Source organism: Phyllostomus hastatus, unplaced genomic scaffold, assembly GCF_019186645.2.
Source record: "Phyllostomus hastatus isolate PE091 unplaced genomic scaffold, TTU_PhHast_1.1 phas_contig_37, whole genome shotgun sequence".
Taxonomy (NCBI): domain Eukaryota; kingdom Metazoa; phylum Chordata; class Mammalia; order Chiroptera; family Phyllostomidae; genus Phyllostomus; species Phyllostomus hastatus.
Window position 1 is genome coordinate 2,672,012 of NW_025333867.1, and position 19,582 is coordinate 2,691,593.

The window sequence follows — 19,582 nt, forward strand, 5'->3', positions numbered from 1 at the left end:
TAAAGTCAGTTTTCTCTGGAGATTCTTTAGGATTAGATGGTAAAAAGGGAAAGTCCACTTTTAATTCTATATATGAGTGCATGTGTGTATATTTGAAAAGGACAATGTATTCAATTAATTGTTAATTAAAAAATAAAATATTCAAAAATACATTAAGTAGATGAAAATACACCAGAATGTTAACAGTGCCTCTGATGTGTAGATCTCTGAGTTCTTTTTATGCTTTCATTATTTTTATTTCTATAACACTTTTGTCATCAGAAAAAAATCATTTTTTAAATTTGGTTGCATTTACGTGAAACTGGCAGTTTAATAAGAGGTTACCAAGTTCAACTTTTATGTATTAATTTTTCTTCAGGAGCAATACTGTTGTGTGTTTTAAAATTATCCATGTATTTATTTAAATATCATCATCTAATCACAACTTTTTCTCCTTCTTTAAGTCTCCCTGAACCCGTTGTTTACCAGTACAAGTTGGGTTAAACCTTATTCTGTTAGGGTCCTATGGATGCTGTGGCAACATCCATCCCACTAGAAGGAGGTTGTTCTATGACTTAATTATTTATTGAACAAGCATTTGTTCAGTATTTATTATGTGCCAGGAACTTTCTAAGTGTGGCACAAAAACAAAGAAACTCACTAAAACTCATAACAGCCCTGAGAGAAAGATATTATCTAATCTCCATTTTACAGATGAGGAAACTGAGGAAAAAGAAGTGAAGCAACTTTCCCAAGGCCACAGTGCTAGTAAAAGGTGAAACCAAGATCTCAATGCTATGCTGTTTCCCAAGTGGATTGTGACTCTTGAGTCTGAGGCATCAGGCCAGTGTAGCCCCAGCACCCAGCATAGAGTGCCTGGGAACACATGGTAAATGCCTCCTGTAAGAATGAGAGAGGGGATGGATGTCTGGAGCTTGGCAAGAGAGAGAGCAATTCGTGGAAAGGAAGGATTTACCTTTGGGTTTTGGTTACTATTGATGGGAAGTTATAAATTTAGGTGGCACATTATGAATCGGGAGGAGTGCTGTAGTCAAGATGAGGCAACCCCTTTGGTTCCTGCAGCTGAAGTAAATCTTCCCTGAAAATGGGCGGGCATAATCATGAATCCTCAGCAAGGCAAGGAAGTCAAACAGGAAGCCTTGATTTTTATTTTAAATTTATTTATGATTTTAAAAGAAGATTGAGGATGGAAAGTACTGCTTTATTTCCCATTTCTATTCAGATCTGTCACTTTAAAATACAGTTGTCCAAAGCCTGGATAAATAAAATCACCATGGAAACTCCAAAAGACTTCCTATGTTTGATAGATTAATAAAAATAGGAAAACTTAATCATTTGCCTCTGAAGAATTTTGTTGTTGGCTTTCTGGCATTGTTTTTGTTTGTTTTTAAGATTTTGCTTAGTGTTGCACAGGTGGCAAATACAAGGCCCGTGGGCTGAACCCGGCCCTCCACCTTGTTTTATCCAGCCTGGCACCTAGTTTCTACCCAGTGGCAGCGCTGAGCTCCCACTTAACTGTGAAGGAGTAGTTACATTCATACAGTCCTAAAATTACATTCAGCCCTTTGAAGGCAACCTCGAGGCTGATGTGGCCCCTGGTGAAAATGAGTTTACACCCGTATTAGAGGCAGAGTGGGGTTTTACTAGATCCAGGGGAAAACTTATTCTCTGCTTAATCAAATAGAGAATGCTACTAAGAGGAAAAGCAAACTGACCAATAACTCAGTGTTCTAGAAAGCCAATAATTTGAAGTGTTAGAAGGCAGATATGTGTGTGTGTGCATGCTTCTAAGTGTGGTGATTGGAGCTATACTTCTCAAATAAATGAGAGCTGACAAGAGAAGCTAGGTCTCAATAGCTCATGGAGTTGGCGTGGCAGCACTGTGGACCTGCTATTGACAACTCCTTGATCCTAAGGGACGTCTGGCAAACAACCACCAGCATAAAATTCAACAGGAAAACAGACCCCACCCACATGGAGCCATTGGTGAATATGGCGCAACACCTCCATCAACTGTATCCAGCAGCCCTGCCACCAGAAGAGACCTTCATTATTCCTTGTAAATGATCATCTTCCCGGATGACTAACATGAAGCAAATAGTAAACAAGAATGATCTCATTCATTTTACTCTTCCTCTGGTGGTAATAGTGAGGTAGTTTTAAAAAGAACATTATGGGTTGAGAAATTTTGTGACTCAGTTATATGGCTGATTCCAGGTACCTTTGGAAATTACTACTTGCCTCCCCATCCAGAGAATGTAAGAGTTTACAGCAAACACATGAAAATGAATCCTGAGCCTATTGATTTTAGTATCTGAATAATGCCTTTGGGAGAAAGAGGATTATTCATCACCACCTGGGCTGAAAAAAATCTTTTTTGCTTATTTACATGCTATTTTAAATTTAAAGCAAAGTCATTGAAGTCAAGTCTAGCAGAGTGAACTCAGGGATCAAAGAAATCTATAGTGGCCAGAAATGCCTTCATTTAAGTTCTCTGAAAAGAATGTCTGGTGGTCAAATTACTTTGGTTTTGTATCTAATCCTTGAAAAGGAATAATGAAGGTCCCTTCAAAAAGGCAAAATGTGTCACCTTTTTAGTGAAGGGAAATTTTGAGTGATGGGATTAGGAATAACTTCTACTCACCTCCCTTTTATGTAAAAGCTGGACCTCACTAACAAAAGAGGGACCACTTATGCTGGGCGAGCATACTCACTCTTAGAGGAGCGACTTCATCTGCAGAGCAAATGTGATTCTAGACTGGTGTCATCATGATGCAGTTTTCCATCTCAAAGTAAATCAGAACAGGCAGTAAACTCCAGCAGGCCATGTGTACTGTGGGCATGTTGGGGATAACTGTGTCCATTGGAGCATATTAAGAAATGGCATTTCCAGGGTCTATGCTTTTTTTCTAGAAGTTTCCAGAGTCACTGTCTTCCTAACATTGTTTACTATATTTCAGAGGCCTGCCTTGGTTATTCAAATGGAATGAATCCATGAAACACAGGCGAGTGGGTTCATTTATGTCCCCTGCAAACATTGCATTACATTATAGCTCAGATCAGCTTGATAAGTATATTTGATTTGTATTAATTTGCCAGTTTTGCTGGTTAAGGATTTTTCAACTTTTCAGTATACTCAAATATCTTTGGAAGATATTCAAGAAGCAATTCTACAGAGAACACCGGAGGTTCTTTACTTAGCATGAAGTCTCAGAGGAAGGGAGCCTCTGGTCTGTGGCATGCTTATATTTTTTTTTCAAAGAAAATTTTTGTTTGATCTTATGGCTATCAACCTGGTTTTACTGTTATTTACATTTAATGGCAGGACTTTGCAATGTTGATTAGCACATTATAGAAGATTTCTGACTGGCTTCTACTTCTTGTTTCTCATGTTACATAGGACAGAATAGCCATGGTTCCAGTTTTAAAAAAGCTCATCCTTATTGAATCAAGATATCCAAGTTTTAGCCCTAGCTTGTTTCTTAATTTTCTATGTCACCTTGTGAAATTTTTGTAACACTACAGAGTCTGTTTCCTCTCTTGAAATATGAGGCTAATGACCATCAATTCAATTAAGTAAACACTCACTGAGCATTAACTCAGTGCCTAGCATCATGCTAAACTGAATGAGAGAAGGATCCTGCTTTCCAAAACACACAATGCAGGGAGATACTGGCTATGAGCATTCTTTGAAGACTATAAAAAAACTACACATATAGGGAGTTGTAAAGCACTTGAATTCACAGATTAATGTGATTCTGGATTAGATCTTTCCAAACTTGTTTCTTCCAGAAACATCTCATAAACAGCTTTGGGCCTTGATTCTGGGGTCTCCTATATGCATTGAAAAGAATGTTTACTTTGTGCTCTGTGGGATCCCTTGTGATTGCAGTACCACACTGAATGATACTCGCTTGGTATAAAAAAGATGAATGAACCTCTAATGATTCAGACAGTGAGAAGAGTGATATATGCAGTTTTATTAAAACTCCATAAAAATTCAATTAAACAACAATTTGATTGCCATTGTATGTAAGCAGTATTCTAGGGACTAGAGAGGTTGCAAAGGTACCAAGTAGGCTAGATGCCTTTATTATATAGTCTAGTTGTGACATGACTTATTTTAGTACTTTTCACATTGTAAGTTGTTTTTATTAGTAGCTCATTTGTGAAAACTTTGCTAGAAGCTCTATTTAAGGCAAAGATTGCTATATCCCCAGTGCCTAATACTGCATTGACCCTTCATACTTGTGAATAAATAAGTAATACTGTTGTACAGTATTACATGGGTAATTATGTTGTCATAGGCATGAGGGTAAAATACTCTCAATATTTATGGCTTGAATGGATGAATGGCTCTAGTCTGAAGGTATGAATTTTGGTTCTGGGCACAAGGGTTGGTTTCCAAGAGAAATGAGTATTGGTCATTCTCACCCTGAGAAATACTAGTGCTGGTGAATTACTCCATTCTGTATTGAAGAGTCTAAAAGTCTTGAATAATTACAAAGCAAATAATACAGGGATAAATTTCATATTAATATACATGCTGCTCATATTTACATACAATTAAAAGCATGCAGATATTAGACATTTATTGATTTCTTTACATTAAATTGATTTCTTTGTTTCAAGGAAAATACAAAAATCATGTGGAACAAAAATGTAGAAATACCAGGTGTTAATTTGGTGCCAGATGCTGAGAGAGAAAAATCTACACACACACATTCCCACAAACACACTCACACACACACCATATAGGCTTTTGACATTTTTCAGAATGGTACGATGCGAGACTACATTTACAACTTATTTATGATGGTAGGTAGAGTGAACCTAAAAAAGTATTTATTTGGAATTATTAAATCAATGCGGCAAATATTCATTAAGCATTAAGTATGAACTGGGTGTTGTGCTAGGTGCTAGGTGCTAGGTGCAAGGCTGAATGAAGTAAAGAAAATCAATGATAAGGAAGGGGAGAACAAATCATCAAGAAAAGACTTACCCCATGAAAATGAATGATGGTCAACCAATCAAATACTTCCCCAGATGGAGTACAAAGCACAATTATGGGACATCTACATCTTTCAGAATATGCTGTCTGGCACTAAGGCTAGACTAACAATCTAGAAAGTTCTGAATTTAAATAGTAAAATGCATTCAATAATCCAGAGTTTCTGAGTGGCCAGAAAAACAAGATGAGTTTTCAATAACTGTCCAACTCACTTCTGCTGCCTTTGTGGATACAATTCTCTCTCCAACTTCCTGGAGAAGGGCTCCCTCATAGAATTGATCCGAAGCTCATTTTGTGCTATTGAATTGAAAAAACTAGCCAATAATTTTCCCTGCATCCACCCCTGCCCTCACTAGTGTGGTATTGCTATTCATCCCCATTAATGATTTAGTGATTATGGAGGATAGATTGTCTATGAATGCAAATCAAGCTGAAGAGTCTCCAGGCAGGAAGCTGAGCATTCTTTTATCAATAAGTACTGTACATACCCATAAAATTTCAACTCAGTGTCCTAAGTCACTTTAGATGTCACATCCACATTGAGTGTGTTGTGTTGCAGCATCTTGCTGATCCTGTTCTCTTTTGACAATTTTTGATTTGCTATTCTGTTATCTTTTCCACTTGGGCTGTGGCCAAACTTCTCTTTTTACTTACTTTCCAATGGGCAGCTCATAACTCTAAGAGTCCCTTGTTATGAGTTAGGCATGCACAAAACCTGGTGATTTTCAGGCTATAGTGTATTTGAGTGTGTAGAGTGTTCATGGTACAGATCCCCTTTGGGGGGATATTTTTTTGCTTCTAGGCTGGAGAAATCACACAATGAAGAAATGAGGAGATTATCTCTTCCTCCCACTTCATTAACATTCCCTGGGAGATATTAGTGGGTATTAATATAATATAAAAATTTATTATCTTAAAAGCTGACACGAGAGTTTTTCTGGAGGGAATGGAATGGTCTTCAAAAGTATGTGCTCTCCAAAAGCCTGACTATAGGAGGAGCCCAAACAACAAAATAAAAAAGCTGGCTCAACTATTTTGCACACGAATTTACTTCCAAGAGAGGATGGGAAGGAAGTTTGCAGAGCAAGGAAGAACAGAAAAGGAGAGCAGAACTGCTATAAGAGAAAGGGACTGGGATTAGGCTTAGGGAAGAGTCAATGTAAGTTTAAGAGTATAAACACTCACCTCTGTTTGTATTTATTGATTTATGATTATTATGTAAACCAGTGATTCTCCAGATGAGATCCCTGAACAGCAGCATCAGCGTTTCCTGGGAATGGTTATGGATGCAAATTATCAGGCCCTACCCCACACTTACTCAACCTCAGTATGCTGCTCAGAAAGCTGTTTTAACAAGCCCTCCAGGTGATTCTGATGTGCACCAAGTTTGAGGACCATAGTAAATCTTTCCTCCCCTCACCTTCCACATCAAATTGCCATTAATTTCAAGAATTTTACAGATGTTTTGTGGAAGTAATTTGCTGCTTTTGAGGTGGAATAGGTGTCAACACTGAGATGAATAGGGTTCTTAGAGGCAGAGATAGCCATAAGAACAGAAATCCCCAAGGAATTAACAGAAATGTTTGGAATTTCAAAGGCCAAGGAATTGGGGGGATTGCAGTAGTTTCTTTGTGTTCTGGGTCATGGAGGACCCATTTGCCATGGTTCTGTAATAAGCCCACTTCCCACTTCCAATTCTCATACCTTTCTCTCCTCGCTTCTTGTTCTTCACCGATGACTTTTACACTTCACTGAGAAAAAGAGAATCACGAAAGGGCAACGACCTCATCTTTCCTCATCCTCCTTGATTCAGTGGAACCCCGCCAAACCCGTGCTTTCACCCATGCCATCTCTCACTTTTCTCCTGTCACAGTGGAGGATGGGGAGTGCCAATTGTGAAGTCCTTCAAACATCTGTTTCCTGGGTCCCACCCACTCAAGGATTTCACTCTAGAAGTCAGAGTTTCTCAACCTCAGCTCCAAGTATGACTTGTAGAGCTTTTTAAGTACCCTAGAGCCCATGCTGCACTTGAGACAAATTACCTCAAATGTCTGAGTGGGGAGACTGAAGCATCAGTAGTTTCTAAAGCTCCCCAGGTGGTTCCAATGTGCAGCCAAGGACTTTAAACACTTAAATCTAATGCTTTAAAAGGGGCATTAACCATTTTTCCCTGGTTTGTCTCCATCACAATAAAATTATGCTCCATCACAATAAAATTATGCCTACTCTATCATGTCTTTAAAAAACTCTCCTTTGATGTTTATATCACCGTCTACATTTCACAGACAGTCTTCCTGAAGGAAATGGCAATATCTGCTATCTCCATTTCTTCACCTCATGTACACTGCATGCAGCCCACGCCCACCTCTCTGACTTCTTTCTCTAGAAAAACAATCTTTTTACTTCTGTGTTTCCAAAATATATGACCACTGTGTCTCCTTACCATTCAACTCATCAGTAGCATTGCTTAACAGAGCTAATGGCTGCCTTTTAGAATCCACCGATATATCTGGCTCTTTGTCAGCACACTCTTCTGAATGTCTTTCAGCCACTGGCTACTCCTTCTCAGTTTAGATTCTTCTCCTTTGTCTACACTGTTATTGTTACTTATTTATTTATTTATTTATATTTTTAAAAATATTTTTATTGGCTATGCTATTAGTTGTCCCATTTTCCCTCCATTTGCTTCCCTCCACCCTGCACACCCTCTCCCACCCACATTCCCCCCCTTTAGTTCATGTCCATGTGTCATACATATAAGTTCTTTAGTTTCTAGATTTCCCATACTATTCTTACCCTCCCCCTGTCTATTTTCTACCTACCTTCTATGCTATTTATTCCCTGTACTTTTTCCCCCTCTCTCCCCCTTCCACTCCCCTGTTGATAACCCTCCATGTGTTCTCCATTTCTGTGGTTCTGTTCCTGTTCTAGTTATTTGCTTTGTTTTTGTTTTTGTTTTAGGTGTGGTTGTTAATTATTGTGAGTTTGCTGTTATTTTACTATACATGTTTTTTTATCTTCTTTTTCTTAGTAAAGTCCCTTTAATATTTCATATAATAAGGGCTTGGTGATGATGAATTCCTTTAACTTGACCTTATCTGAGAAGCACTTTATCTGCCCTTCCACGCTAAATGAAAGCTTTGCTGGATAGAGCAATCTTGGATGTAGGTCCTTGCCTTTTATGACTTGGAATACTTCTTTCTAGCCCCTTCTTGCCTGCAAGGTCTCTTTTGAGAAATCAGCTGACAGTCTGATGGGAATTCCTTTGTAGTAACTGCCTCCTTTTCTCTTGCTGCTTCTAGGATTCTCTCCTTCATTTTAATTTTGGGTAATGTAATTATGATGTACCTTGGTGTGTTCCTCCTTGGGTCCAACTTCTTTGGGACTCTCTGAGCTTCCTGGACTTCCTGGAAGTCTATTTCCTTTGCCAGATTAGGGAAGTTCTTTATTACTTGTTCAAATAACTTTTCCACTTATTGCTCTTCCTCTTTTCCTTCTGGTACCCATATAATTCAGATGTTGGAATGTTTCAAGATGTCCTGGAGGTTCCTAAACCTCTCCTCATTTTTTTGAATTCTTGTTTCTTCATTCTGTTCTGGTTGAATGCTTATTTCTTCCTTCTGGTCAAAGCCATTGATTTGAGTCCCAGTTGCCTCCCTGTCACTGTTGGTTCCCTGTACATTTTCCTTTATTTCTCTTAGGATTGCCTTCATTTTTTCATCTAATTTGTGACCAAATTCAACCTATTCTATGAGCATCCTGATTGAGTGTTTTGAACTGTGCATCTGATAGGTTGGCTATCTCTTTGTTGCTTAGTTGTATTTTTTCTGGAGCTTTGATCTGTTCTTTCATTTGGACCATTTTTTTTTTGTCTCTACGTGCCTGTTACAACATAGTAAGGGGTAGAGCCTTAGGTGTTCACCCAGGTGGGGCAACACATATTGCTGGGTTGTGATGCTCTATGTGGGGCAGGGGTCTGAGAGGGAACAATGGCACTTGCTTTGCTCTCTGCTGGATTTCAGTCACTTCCTCAGCTTCTGCCAAGCAAATTGGGCCCTTCTGATGTTGATTCCCAGGTGGGTGGGTTTGTGTACATTCTAGGACCCTGTGGGTCTCTCCAATGAATTCTCTTATGAGGTTGGAAGTTTCTTCCAGCACCTCAACCCCCACAGGTGTTTTCAATTGGTGTTTTGAGGCTTTATTTCCCTGCACTGGAACCCTGGGTTCCACGGTCTTTCTTGCTTCTGAGTTCCCTCTGGTTTATCTGTGCACAAATGTGGGGTCATCTGGTCTGCCAGACACCTTATGCGCCATGCCCCTCCAAAATCTGCCACCTCACTGGCCCTCCCACTGGTGCTTTGCACACCTGGAATCCTCCAGCTACTGCTTTGCTGTGACCCCCTTCTCCCCGCCAGCTGTCTGGCTCTGCCCCTCCTACTGGTCTGGATGAATGTGTCTACTTTAATTCCTTGGTTGTTGGACTTCCATATAGTTCAGTTTTCTGTCAGTACTGGTTGTTTTTTATCTCTAAATTGTTGTTGTCCTTATTTTGGTTGTGCGAGGAGGCACAGTGTGTCTACCTATGCCTCCATCTTGGCCAGAAGTCCCTACACTGTTATTGTTGATGGCACTAAGTCCATTTTTGTTCTTTCTTTAAACATCTCCACCAGCTTGGTGGTGCCCATGTTTATATCTCTAGCTCAGCCATCTCCTTTGATCTCTGGATTTCCTTATGCAGAAAGCTTACTTGACATTTTCACTTGAATGTCTCACAGATGTTACCAAATTCACATTTCTAGATGTAACTCTTAGTTTCATTCCTAGATCTTCCCCTCCACTTTCCCTTGGTCTTCCCAGCTCTGAAAATGGCAACCCAGTTGGTTAAACCAGATACATAGAATAATTCTTGACTCCACCTTCTTCTTCACCTCCTATGCTAATCCCTGTGCACTTGCTGTCCTAAATCCAAAGTAGACCTCTGATCCATTTTCTCCTCTTCTATAGTGCCACCACTGTAGTCTAGTCCATCATCACTTTTGTCCTGCACAACAGCTTTCAAACTGACCTCTTTGGTTTATTATCAACTTCATCTAATTGGTAATACCTAGGGGGTCCCTCTGTTCCTTTTGTGAAATACAGCATCTAATGCTGGGGCCACCTAGGTGACTCTTTCTAAACAGAGGTAACCAGAAGCTGCTCACCATGGATATACCTGAAGTGAAAGAGGGCAGAAGTGACACCCCTACCAGGAAGATAAGCTTTGTCTCCTTAGTGGCTTATGGTCCCAAGGTCTTTTTACTCAATCTTAACCATGAGGGGTTATAGTTTCTGAAACCAGGCAGAGCGGTTCCTAACAGGTAGCCTAAGGTTATTAGACTATCCACCTCCTGAATAGTACTCCTGTAAAGTTAATATGCCAGACTATAAGACTAACTCTTTCTACCTTGAGAAGAGTGGCCACATAGGTTGAAATGTGTGTAGACATGTATCTCATTTTACACAGATGATGTCATCCAGAAAACTGCAAATCAACCAAAGTTTGGGTAAATCATATCATTATTTAAATATCTTAGTGATTTTGTGAAAGAAAATATCGTGATTTTCTTTTTGCAATACAAAGAAAGTCCATAACAAAGTTATGATTTATTTATTTTATAAGTATGGATTTTTAAAATTAAATTTTCTTGTAGTAGGTCACTTCCCATGTACTCCTCCATCTCTGTCTCCCTTGCTGATACCTTTTGTATCAGAATCTTAAATATTGGTGCTATTTAGGGTTTGATACTATATCTTCTTTCCTTCTTTATCTATATTTTTCCCTATGTGCAGATAATTCCCAAATATGATCTCTAAGTTTTATGACCATACTCACAGATCAGGATAGTTACCTGTCATTTCTGCTTCATATCTAAAGTTATCTCTAATTTAACATTTTCAAAATCTTAGTTTGACTCTATGCTAACTTTACTCCTCTCAGTCTTTTCCATCCCTGTAAATAACATCCCATTCACTCAGCAGTAGAATGCCTTCTATCTGGTTGACAAGATTACTGTAAACAGGAGTGTACCTTTGAACTGCATGTAGCTCAGTTAACATGCTATCATCAACTGTGAATATCTGTCACATAGATAAGATTACTGGGCACAAGATAATAGGGGTGGTGAGTGGGGAGTATAGAATTAGCTCAGTGCCATCTGCCAACACTACTGGAATAGATAATTCAAAGAAAAAATCAGTAGGATACAGATTAGTGTTATATATGCATAGAAACCATTGTTCACTTATTATCTACATCCAGATCAACCCTGATTCAAATGCAGCTCTCACAAACAAGGGCCATTCAAAATTAGCAATACTATTGGCTCATTTTGGAAGATTTTAGAGAATAATACATGTGGAGTAATATGATGTCCCCTGCCTTATGTCAGCTTTTACACATTTCATTACTTATTTCTCAGATCTAAAAGTGGACCCTTGCCCATCAGCGCTGCTGCTTCTGGAACTAAAATCAGCCCCATGCCAGTATGGAAGCAGAGGCAGAGAGAAGGGTAGAAAGTATTGTGTGTGACTGAGTTTTTAAATTGGGTTGATAGAGAAATGCTTGGACTTGACTGAGTTTATTTAAATGTAACTAAATTAAGCTTCTGCAGTGACTCAAAATAGCAACAGAAATTAATTTGTGTTATATTAAAAGCTTCTGCATGGCTAAAGAAAGCAGTATTAAAATAAAAAGAGAACCAACCATATGGGAAAACGTTATTTGACAATGATACCTCAGATACAAGTTTAATTTACAAAATATATAAAGAACTCACATGACTCCACTCTAAGAAAATAAGCAATCCAATTAAAAAAATGGCCAAAGGACTTGAATAGACACTTCTCCAAGGAGGACATACAGAGGATCCAGAGACACATGAAAAGATGCTCAGTACCACTAGCTATCAGAGAGATGCAAATTAGAACCACAATGAGATACCACTTCAGACCAGTCAGAATGACCATAAACAAAGCAACAAACAAGTGTTGGAGAGATTGTGGAGAAAAGGGAACCCTTAGTGCACTGTTGGTGGGATTGCAGACTGGTACAACCACTGTGGAAAACAGTATGGAATTTTCTCAGAAAACTAAAAATGGATCTGCCTTTTGACCCAGGAATTCCACTGCTAAGAGTATATCCTAGGAACCCTGAAATACTAATACAAAAGAACCTATGCACCCCAATGTTCATAGCAGCACGGTTTACAATAGCCAAGTGCTGGAAGCAACCTAGGTGCCCATCAGTAAATGAGTGGATCAAAAAACTGTGGTACATTTACACAATGGAATTCTATGCAGCAGAAAGAAGGAGCTCCCACCCTTTGCAACAGCATGGATGGAACTGGAAAGCATTATGTTAAGTGAAATAAGCCAGGTGGTAAAAGACAAATATCCTGTCAAAAAAGACAGGAACCTAATCTACAAAATAAACAAATAAGGAAAATATAACCAGACACTGAAATTGAGAACAGGCTGACAGTGATCAGAGGGGAGAGGAGAGGGAATTTCAAGGGAAAAGGGTAAGGGTTTGCAGGAACAAGTATAAAGGACACAAGGACAAAAACAAGGGGGGTGGAAATGGAAGGAAGGTGGAGAGGACTGGGGGTGGGCTGGAATGGGGGGAAAAGGGAGAAAACTACTTAAACAACAATTTAAAAATTCTGTCAAGAAATAAAAATAAATAAATAGAGTTACATGCTTGCACATCCAGAGTTATAGTCTATGAACTTTACATCCACTATGCATATAAACAAACTTATGGGATTCTTTGGACATTAAGGCTTTCTGTTCTTGAATTAGAGATGCAGAGAATTTAGTTCTGCTATGGACAAAAATGCAACTTTATTCTATTTTTCTGAAGCCACATTATGCATCTTAATACTTTTGAAAGTCAAGTTTAATAAACCTATTTTGTTCACAGAGCAATCTCAAACACAGAGTGATGCCATCAACATATGATTTGACAGTTAACTAATTGTGCCATTTTAGGCAATCTTTAATCGTCTCCTGGAATAAATGTATAAAGGCATTAATGATATATGTACACATATACACACATACATACATACATACAGGTTTTATCCTCATATATATTAAGGACAGGTTTTTCATCTTTTTCTTTTAATCTTGGGGAAAAGCGTGTGTAGAAAAGGCACATGTCTTCTAGAATAATTCTGCTATGACTCTAAAAAAGAGAAGCATTGTAAATACATGAGCTATTTTTTATGAGAAAAATAAACGCCTGCACTTTACCTTCACACCAAGGATTGAAGAGAATGTATGTGTCTGTTTCTGTGTCCCGGCTGGTGCGGATTATTCCATAGGGGGTCCAGACAGCAATGTACATGCGGAATTTCCCCACAATGCACTCTGGAGAAGACTGGATGGACAACCGGACAGACCTGTTCTCTCTCATGATGACTTTGGCACCCCACTTGCCACTTTGCAGCTCCGAAACGACAGGAACTGGGATGTAGGTTCCTTTGTTCTTTTGAGGGTAGCGCCCTATGAGAAGACAGTACAATTTGGAGTAGATTTCACAAACCAGTTTTGTTTCTACTCTGTCATCTTATAGCTGAAGGTGGAAAATAATTTATTAGACCTGAAGTCATAAGAATTCGGTTGAATTTCATTTCTGCTACCAACTAGCTACATGATGATAGTCCATTTTCTTATCCTTTTTGAGGCTTGGATTTGTCATGTCTAGCTAAAAACACATAACAATATTTATAGGAATTTTTATTGGTTGGTTAAACAGTGAATTCAAATAAAACATAGAAATACTAATCTGGAATGCAAAAGCAAAAGTGAAGTTTATGGTGTATGGTGAAGTTATCATTTCCTGAAATTCTGCCTTCACATAGACAAAAACAAGGGGGGGTGGAAATGGGAGGGAGGTGGGGAGCATTGGGGGGGTGGGCTGGGATGGGAGTAAAAGGCAGAAAACTGTACTTGAACGACAATTAAAATTAAAAAATGGCAAAAAAAGTTAGAATTGCTTTTTTAAGGACATAAGGTGATTTTTAATTATTCTGAATATAATTTTATTATTTGTTATGTTATCTATAATAGGATTATATTTATAGGTTGTCATATGTAACAATTTTCATACTCAACAAAAATGTGTTTATTGCTAATATTAATGATTTAAGCATATGTCATAGGCAAGAATTCAGGCTTTAGAGGTAAAAGTATCTAAGTTTGAATTTTGGCTTTTCTATTTCCCTGGCCTTACAATCTCTGGCAAATTACTTGGCCTTTACAAATCCCTCTTCACTTCTCTTTTTCTTCACGAGTAAGAATGCTTTGTATATCATTTCTTATGCATAACAAATATTTAGCTGTTAGTTCAATGGCAGATTAAAACATCATTATGTGCTACCATTTTTCCAGGCTCATCATTCTCTATACATAAGCTGTTTCAGGGTAGATCTTATTTCTCTTTATTACTGCCATTTTGGACCAAATTCTTACTTCATATGTTAACCTCATAACTATGGTTTACCAATGGGTTCCTGAAAAATCAAAGTCTTCACTGTATATAGAAAGCCAACCTCACAGCATTCTTTAACTCCTTTACTGACAGTTTAGTCTACAGTTTGGTTTATAAAATAATCAAAAGCATTAATAACTTAAAGTGAAGCAAATCTTTCCATTACACACATTTCCAAAATACATTCAATATGTAATTCTTCTTCACTTGAAGAAAGATACATATCACACTAAGTCTGCACATTATTCTGCTTGTAAATAGAAGAAACTTCAAGAGCAAAACTTAGTCACTTCAATTGTTTTATATAAAACACAGAGGATACTACATAAAACAAATAAAATGATGTTTTGTTTTAGCATCTGCAATTACTGATGTCTTTACAATATTCTTTGGTAGGTATTTAGTTGGAGATAGAGCATTCTGAGGAAGTGGTTTCATAAGTTACTGTTGTGAGAGGCTTAATCTTAATGAAAATAATTTGCACAGTGAAAGATAGAGAGAAAGATTAGAACCCCAGGGCTTTGCTATGTGTTAAGGGTATCAGTTACTCAATACTCAGAATGAATGTTATAAATCTGATAAAGCTTTAAAAATGGCTTCCTGCCAAGGTACAACAGTGTCTAGATGTTCTTGGGACTACATGGGGCTCAGCTTCTGAGAAGCCTGCATGAAATTCCACTTTAAAAAGCTATTTGTTCCAAATGCACCCTCATCCCAGTATTTCCCAAGTACACTCCTTTTTGTGCATGATCAGCTGGGAGTGAGGTTGCCCTTTTCTCTGGAGGCATTGTTGCCCTCTACAGCCCCCATCACTGCTGAAGTGTAGACATCAAAGGCAATCAATCTTGCTAGCTAAATAGGACCATAATTCATTTATTGCAGTAGCTGTTGTCACTAAATACTGGCTTGGATTTAAAATACATGGTATTAAATACAAGTTTGGTAAAAGTGAACTTTCAGAGATAAAATCTATGTAATAATGACAGACTTATGATTTTTGAAGAAAAATGGATGAAAGGGATTTTATTATTTTTAATAATTTTTAAATAGTTTATTTTTTACTGTATTTTTTCCATTACCATTTATTCCCCTAATACCCTTTTCCACCTCCACCCACCCCAAAGGATGAAAGGAACTTTGAAATGAATTACATAAGAATGCTCCTTTGGGACTAGTGAAGAAGTAGGAGGGTACATCTGAAACCATGTGCTATGTGTCATGAACCTCAGCATCACCTTTGTACTAACATCCATTTCTGGTGGAAGCACTGAAAAAATGAAGACAATTACTAGTTTCCATTATTACAAATTGTGATTTCAAAGACTCATTAAATTTGACCTATCAAATTCACATTATACCAAAAAGAATTGTCTTTGAGCCCAGACATGACCTAATTTAAAACTTTTGTTTGTCTGAACATTTTTTACTTATGCAATAAATGTGCTAGGAGTTATTTAAAGTGCTAGGGATATAACAGTGAATGAGACAGACTCCTGTGGTCATAGAGCTTATAGTCTATAGAAAAAGCCAATGCCTGTGCTGTTTATTATGTGCCTGTCACTGCTTTATTACTTGTAACAAACTGTGGGAGGGGAATCATGATCTTCATTCTAATTTGACAAATTAGGAAACTGAGATACAGGGTCATTTACACAGTGCAAGACAGGGAGAAAGATTAGAATCCCAGTGCTTTGCTATGTGTTAGGGGTATCAGTTAATCATTACTCAGAATGAACACTGTCATAAATCTGATACAGCTTTGAAAATGGTTTTCTGCCAAGGTGCTACAGTGTCCAGGTGGTGTTCTTGGGACTACGTGGGGCTCAACATGAGCCACTAGTAAGTGGTGGAGCTAAGATTTTAATTCAGCCTGGCCTGAGAGCTTGAGAGTTTAACCATTAAGCTCTGTAGCAGTTATATGTATAGAAAGCACTTTGTAGTTGGTGAGAACTGCATTCAAATTATGACTCCACAATTAACTATTGATGCTTCTTTGAGATTTCTTAATTGTCTAAGCTTTCCTTTTCTTGTCTCTTTGCAGTTTAGTTCTGGATATGGAAAGAAAATAAAGTTTATAACTATTTATAATAATTATATAAAAATAAAGTTTATAATTATTTAAAATAATTAAAAATATATAATTATTATTATATTATAATATAATAGAAACTTCATGCCTGGCACACAGTATGGGCTGACTCAGGAGATACTTACTGTTTGTGTTTGAAACAGCTACTGGGAAAATTAGAAGGAAGAAGAGACCATTTTAACCTTACTGGTTCTAAATATGAAGTGGGTGTCCCAGGGCAGGGGGCTTTCATGGCTACAGGGAGAGCTGCCTGTGACCTTTACTGTGTGGGTGTGGGTGAAGCCCTCAGCCTCTCTCTGTGAAACCTTCATTTGTTCTGTAAAATAGGGATAATAGTGGTTGTAGTTGTGATGAGAAGGGCACCTTAATAAGTGGCAGTTATTATTATTATTCCCCCATTTTCCCTGGCTTTCTGACTTTTCTGCTCCAGAAGTGGGAAGCCAGGATGGGTTCAGACAACAAAACTATAGAACCCAATTCTACTTACTTTCAAAGGTCAGTTTATTCCAAAATCTTGAGCTGACTAATATTTCTGTCAGGAGAACTTGTATCAGCCGCCCTGCCACATACACACACACACACACACACACGATGGTGTTTTTTATTAGCTGAAAAAGCCCTAATAATTCCAGAATTATCATGGAAGAATCACCTGAGACCTGTACCTCACTCATAATTTCTCATTTTCTCAGTGTCATTGTAATTTTCATTTATGCCCCAGAGCAGAAGTTGGCTATCTATTGTCCAGGGACCAAATGTAGCTTGCCACTTTGTGTAAATAAAGTGTTATTGGAACACAGTTCAACTCATTTATTTATGTATTATTGAGCTACAGCAGCAGAGTTGAGCAGCTATGACAGAGACCATATAGTCTGCAATGCCTAAAATGTTTAGTATCTGGCCCTTACAATAAAACTTTGCTAACTTTGCCTTGGAGAATTTTACACTTCAGTTACTTAAGGGGTAATTTATCATAGACACAGAATCTAAGACTCAGGCCTAAAAAGAAAATACCATTACCTACTTTCTCTTTTCAAAGAAAAAAATTGGTATTAAACCAACAGCAAACATTTGTGCTACTATTAGGTCAACATTTAGTTTCCTTAAAGCTTGTGAGCTAAACTCCTCACAGTCTCAGAGGGTGTTGAAGACACAGCAAGTTAGTTGTAACTTTTTATTTAATTCACTGTACATAGCTAAAAGGTTCAATTTTATTGCTGTAACAGTTGTCAAGGCCTCTCACATAGAGATGGAAATAAAATGACAGGAATAAAGGTTTGTTTCCTGGGGTCCTTACAACAGCCCTTTGAGGGATTTTTCACAGATTAGAAGCTGAGGCTCCAGGAGGTTGTTACCTGCAGGACATTGTGTAGAGAGGCAGAGAGGAGACAGAGCTTGGACCAAGTACTCTGTGCTGTGAAGGCCATTCTCCTTCCCCTGAATCATGTTGCCTCCACAGAGGTAAGGGGGAGGGAGCTGGAGGGATTACAAAGATGAAAGAAGCCAAGAGAAGAAGAAAGTGGGACAATCCAAAGGGTATGAGTCAAGGGGAGAGTGAGAAGATACACTGTGGTGCATGGCAGATGTATAAGAAAAAAGTATGAATCTGAGAGCTTAATGACTGGTGGTGAGAAAGAAGACCTGGCAGGCAGGAGCCTGCAAAACCATCTCATGACTCTAAGGGATTTGATCTGGGAAGGTTTCTAGGAGATGTCAGTGACTGAAGGGAGAAGGGTAAGCAGTGCTGATGACAGGTCAGGCCATGCGGCGCCAGACCAGCATATGGAAGTGAATCAGGAGCAGGTGGCGATTACATTCAATCCAAAGGGAGAAAAAAGAATCCAGATTTGCAGGCCTTTTCATATTCACTGTATGGAAAAGGTGATTATTAATGTGAGACCTGACATGTCAATAGTACCTCAGGGTATTGTCGCCTGCTCCATTACAGCATGTTTAATTCTGAATGTAATGATTTCAGTGACAGCACTGGGGAAGAATTTTCCATGATTGAATTGTGAGTAAGGAAGTCGTGACAGAGTAGTATTTCATTTCATTAAATAGCCCTTCTCACCCCCAGGAGGTGGCACATTTAAGAAACCACCATCAGGCTGCACTCTGAACACCCATCCATCAACACCCATGACTGCCTGCCTGCTATCCTGGGCCTATTCTGGATGTGAAACATAGCCCTACATAGGTGACCACCATTCACACATTTGCTGGAAGTGTATAATACCTAGGTAGATGTTTTGTTTTGTACCCCACCATACTATATAATTTTGTGTTGAAAAAATGTGAGCAAGAAAAATAGAATCAGAAAATGTAATATCCCAGAAAAGATCCTCATTTTGTTTTTTTAATTTGATCTTTATTGTATTTTTCCATTACTGTTTAGTCCCCTTAAACCCCCTCCCCCAGCAATCAACACACTGTTGTCTATGTCTGTGAGTCATTTTTCCTTTTTGCTTAAACTTCCATTTCTTCTCCTCTACCCCTGCCCCCAACTAGCTGTCATCCTGCTTTCCATCTATGAGTTTCTCCCCATTTTCCTTGTTAGTTCAGTTTGTTCATTAGATTCCGCAGATGAGTGAAATCATATGGTATTTCTCTTTCTCTGACCGTCTTATTTCACTTAGCACAGTGTTCCCAGGTCCATCCATGGTGTTGCAAAGAGTAAAAATTTCTTCTTTTTTATGGCCAAGTTGTATTCCTTTGTGTAAATATTCCATAGGTGTTTTACCCACCGATGGACACTTAGGCTGTTTCCATATCTTGGTGATTGTAAATAATGCTTCCATGAATTATAGGGATGCTTATGTTCCTTCAAAGTAGTGTTTTGGGTTCCTTCAGATATATTCCTAGAAGTGGGATCACTAGGTCAAAAGGAAGATTCATTTTTAAATTTTTCTCCATACTGCTTTCTGCAGTGGCTGCACCAGTCTGGATTCCC

General features: G+C 38.3%; 1 protein-coding gene across 1 annotated transcript in view; it reads right to left on the bottom strand.

Moving 5' to 3' along the window:
• Positions 1-19,582, bottom strand: part of F13A1 (coagulation factor XIII A chain) — a 187,842-nt gene that overhangs the window by 120,408 nt on the left and 47,852 nt on the right. Inside the window, exon 4 of the mRNA XM_045841731.1 lies at positions 13,304-13,555. Within this exon, the coding sequence (XP_045697687.1) occupies positions 13,304-13,555 (252 nt within the window). The remainder of the gene's footprint in view (positions 1-13,303; positions 13,556-19,582) is intronic.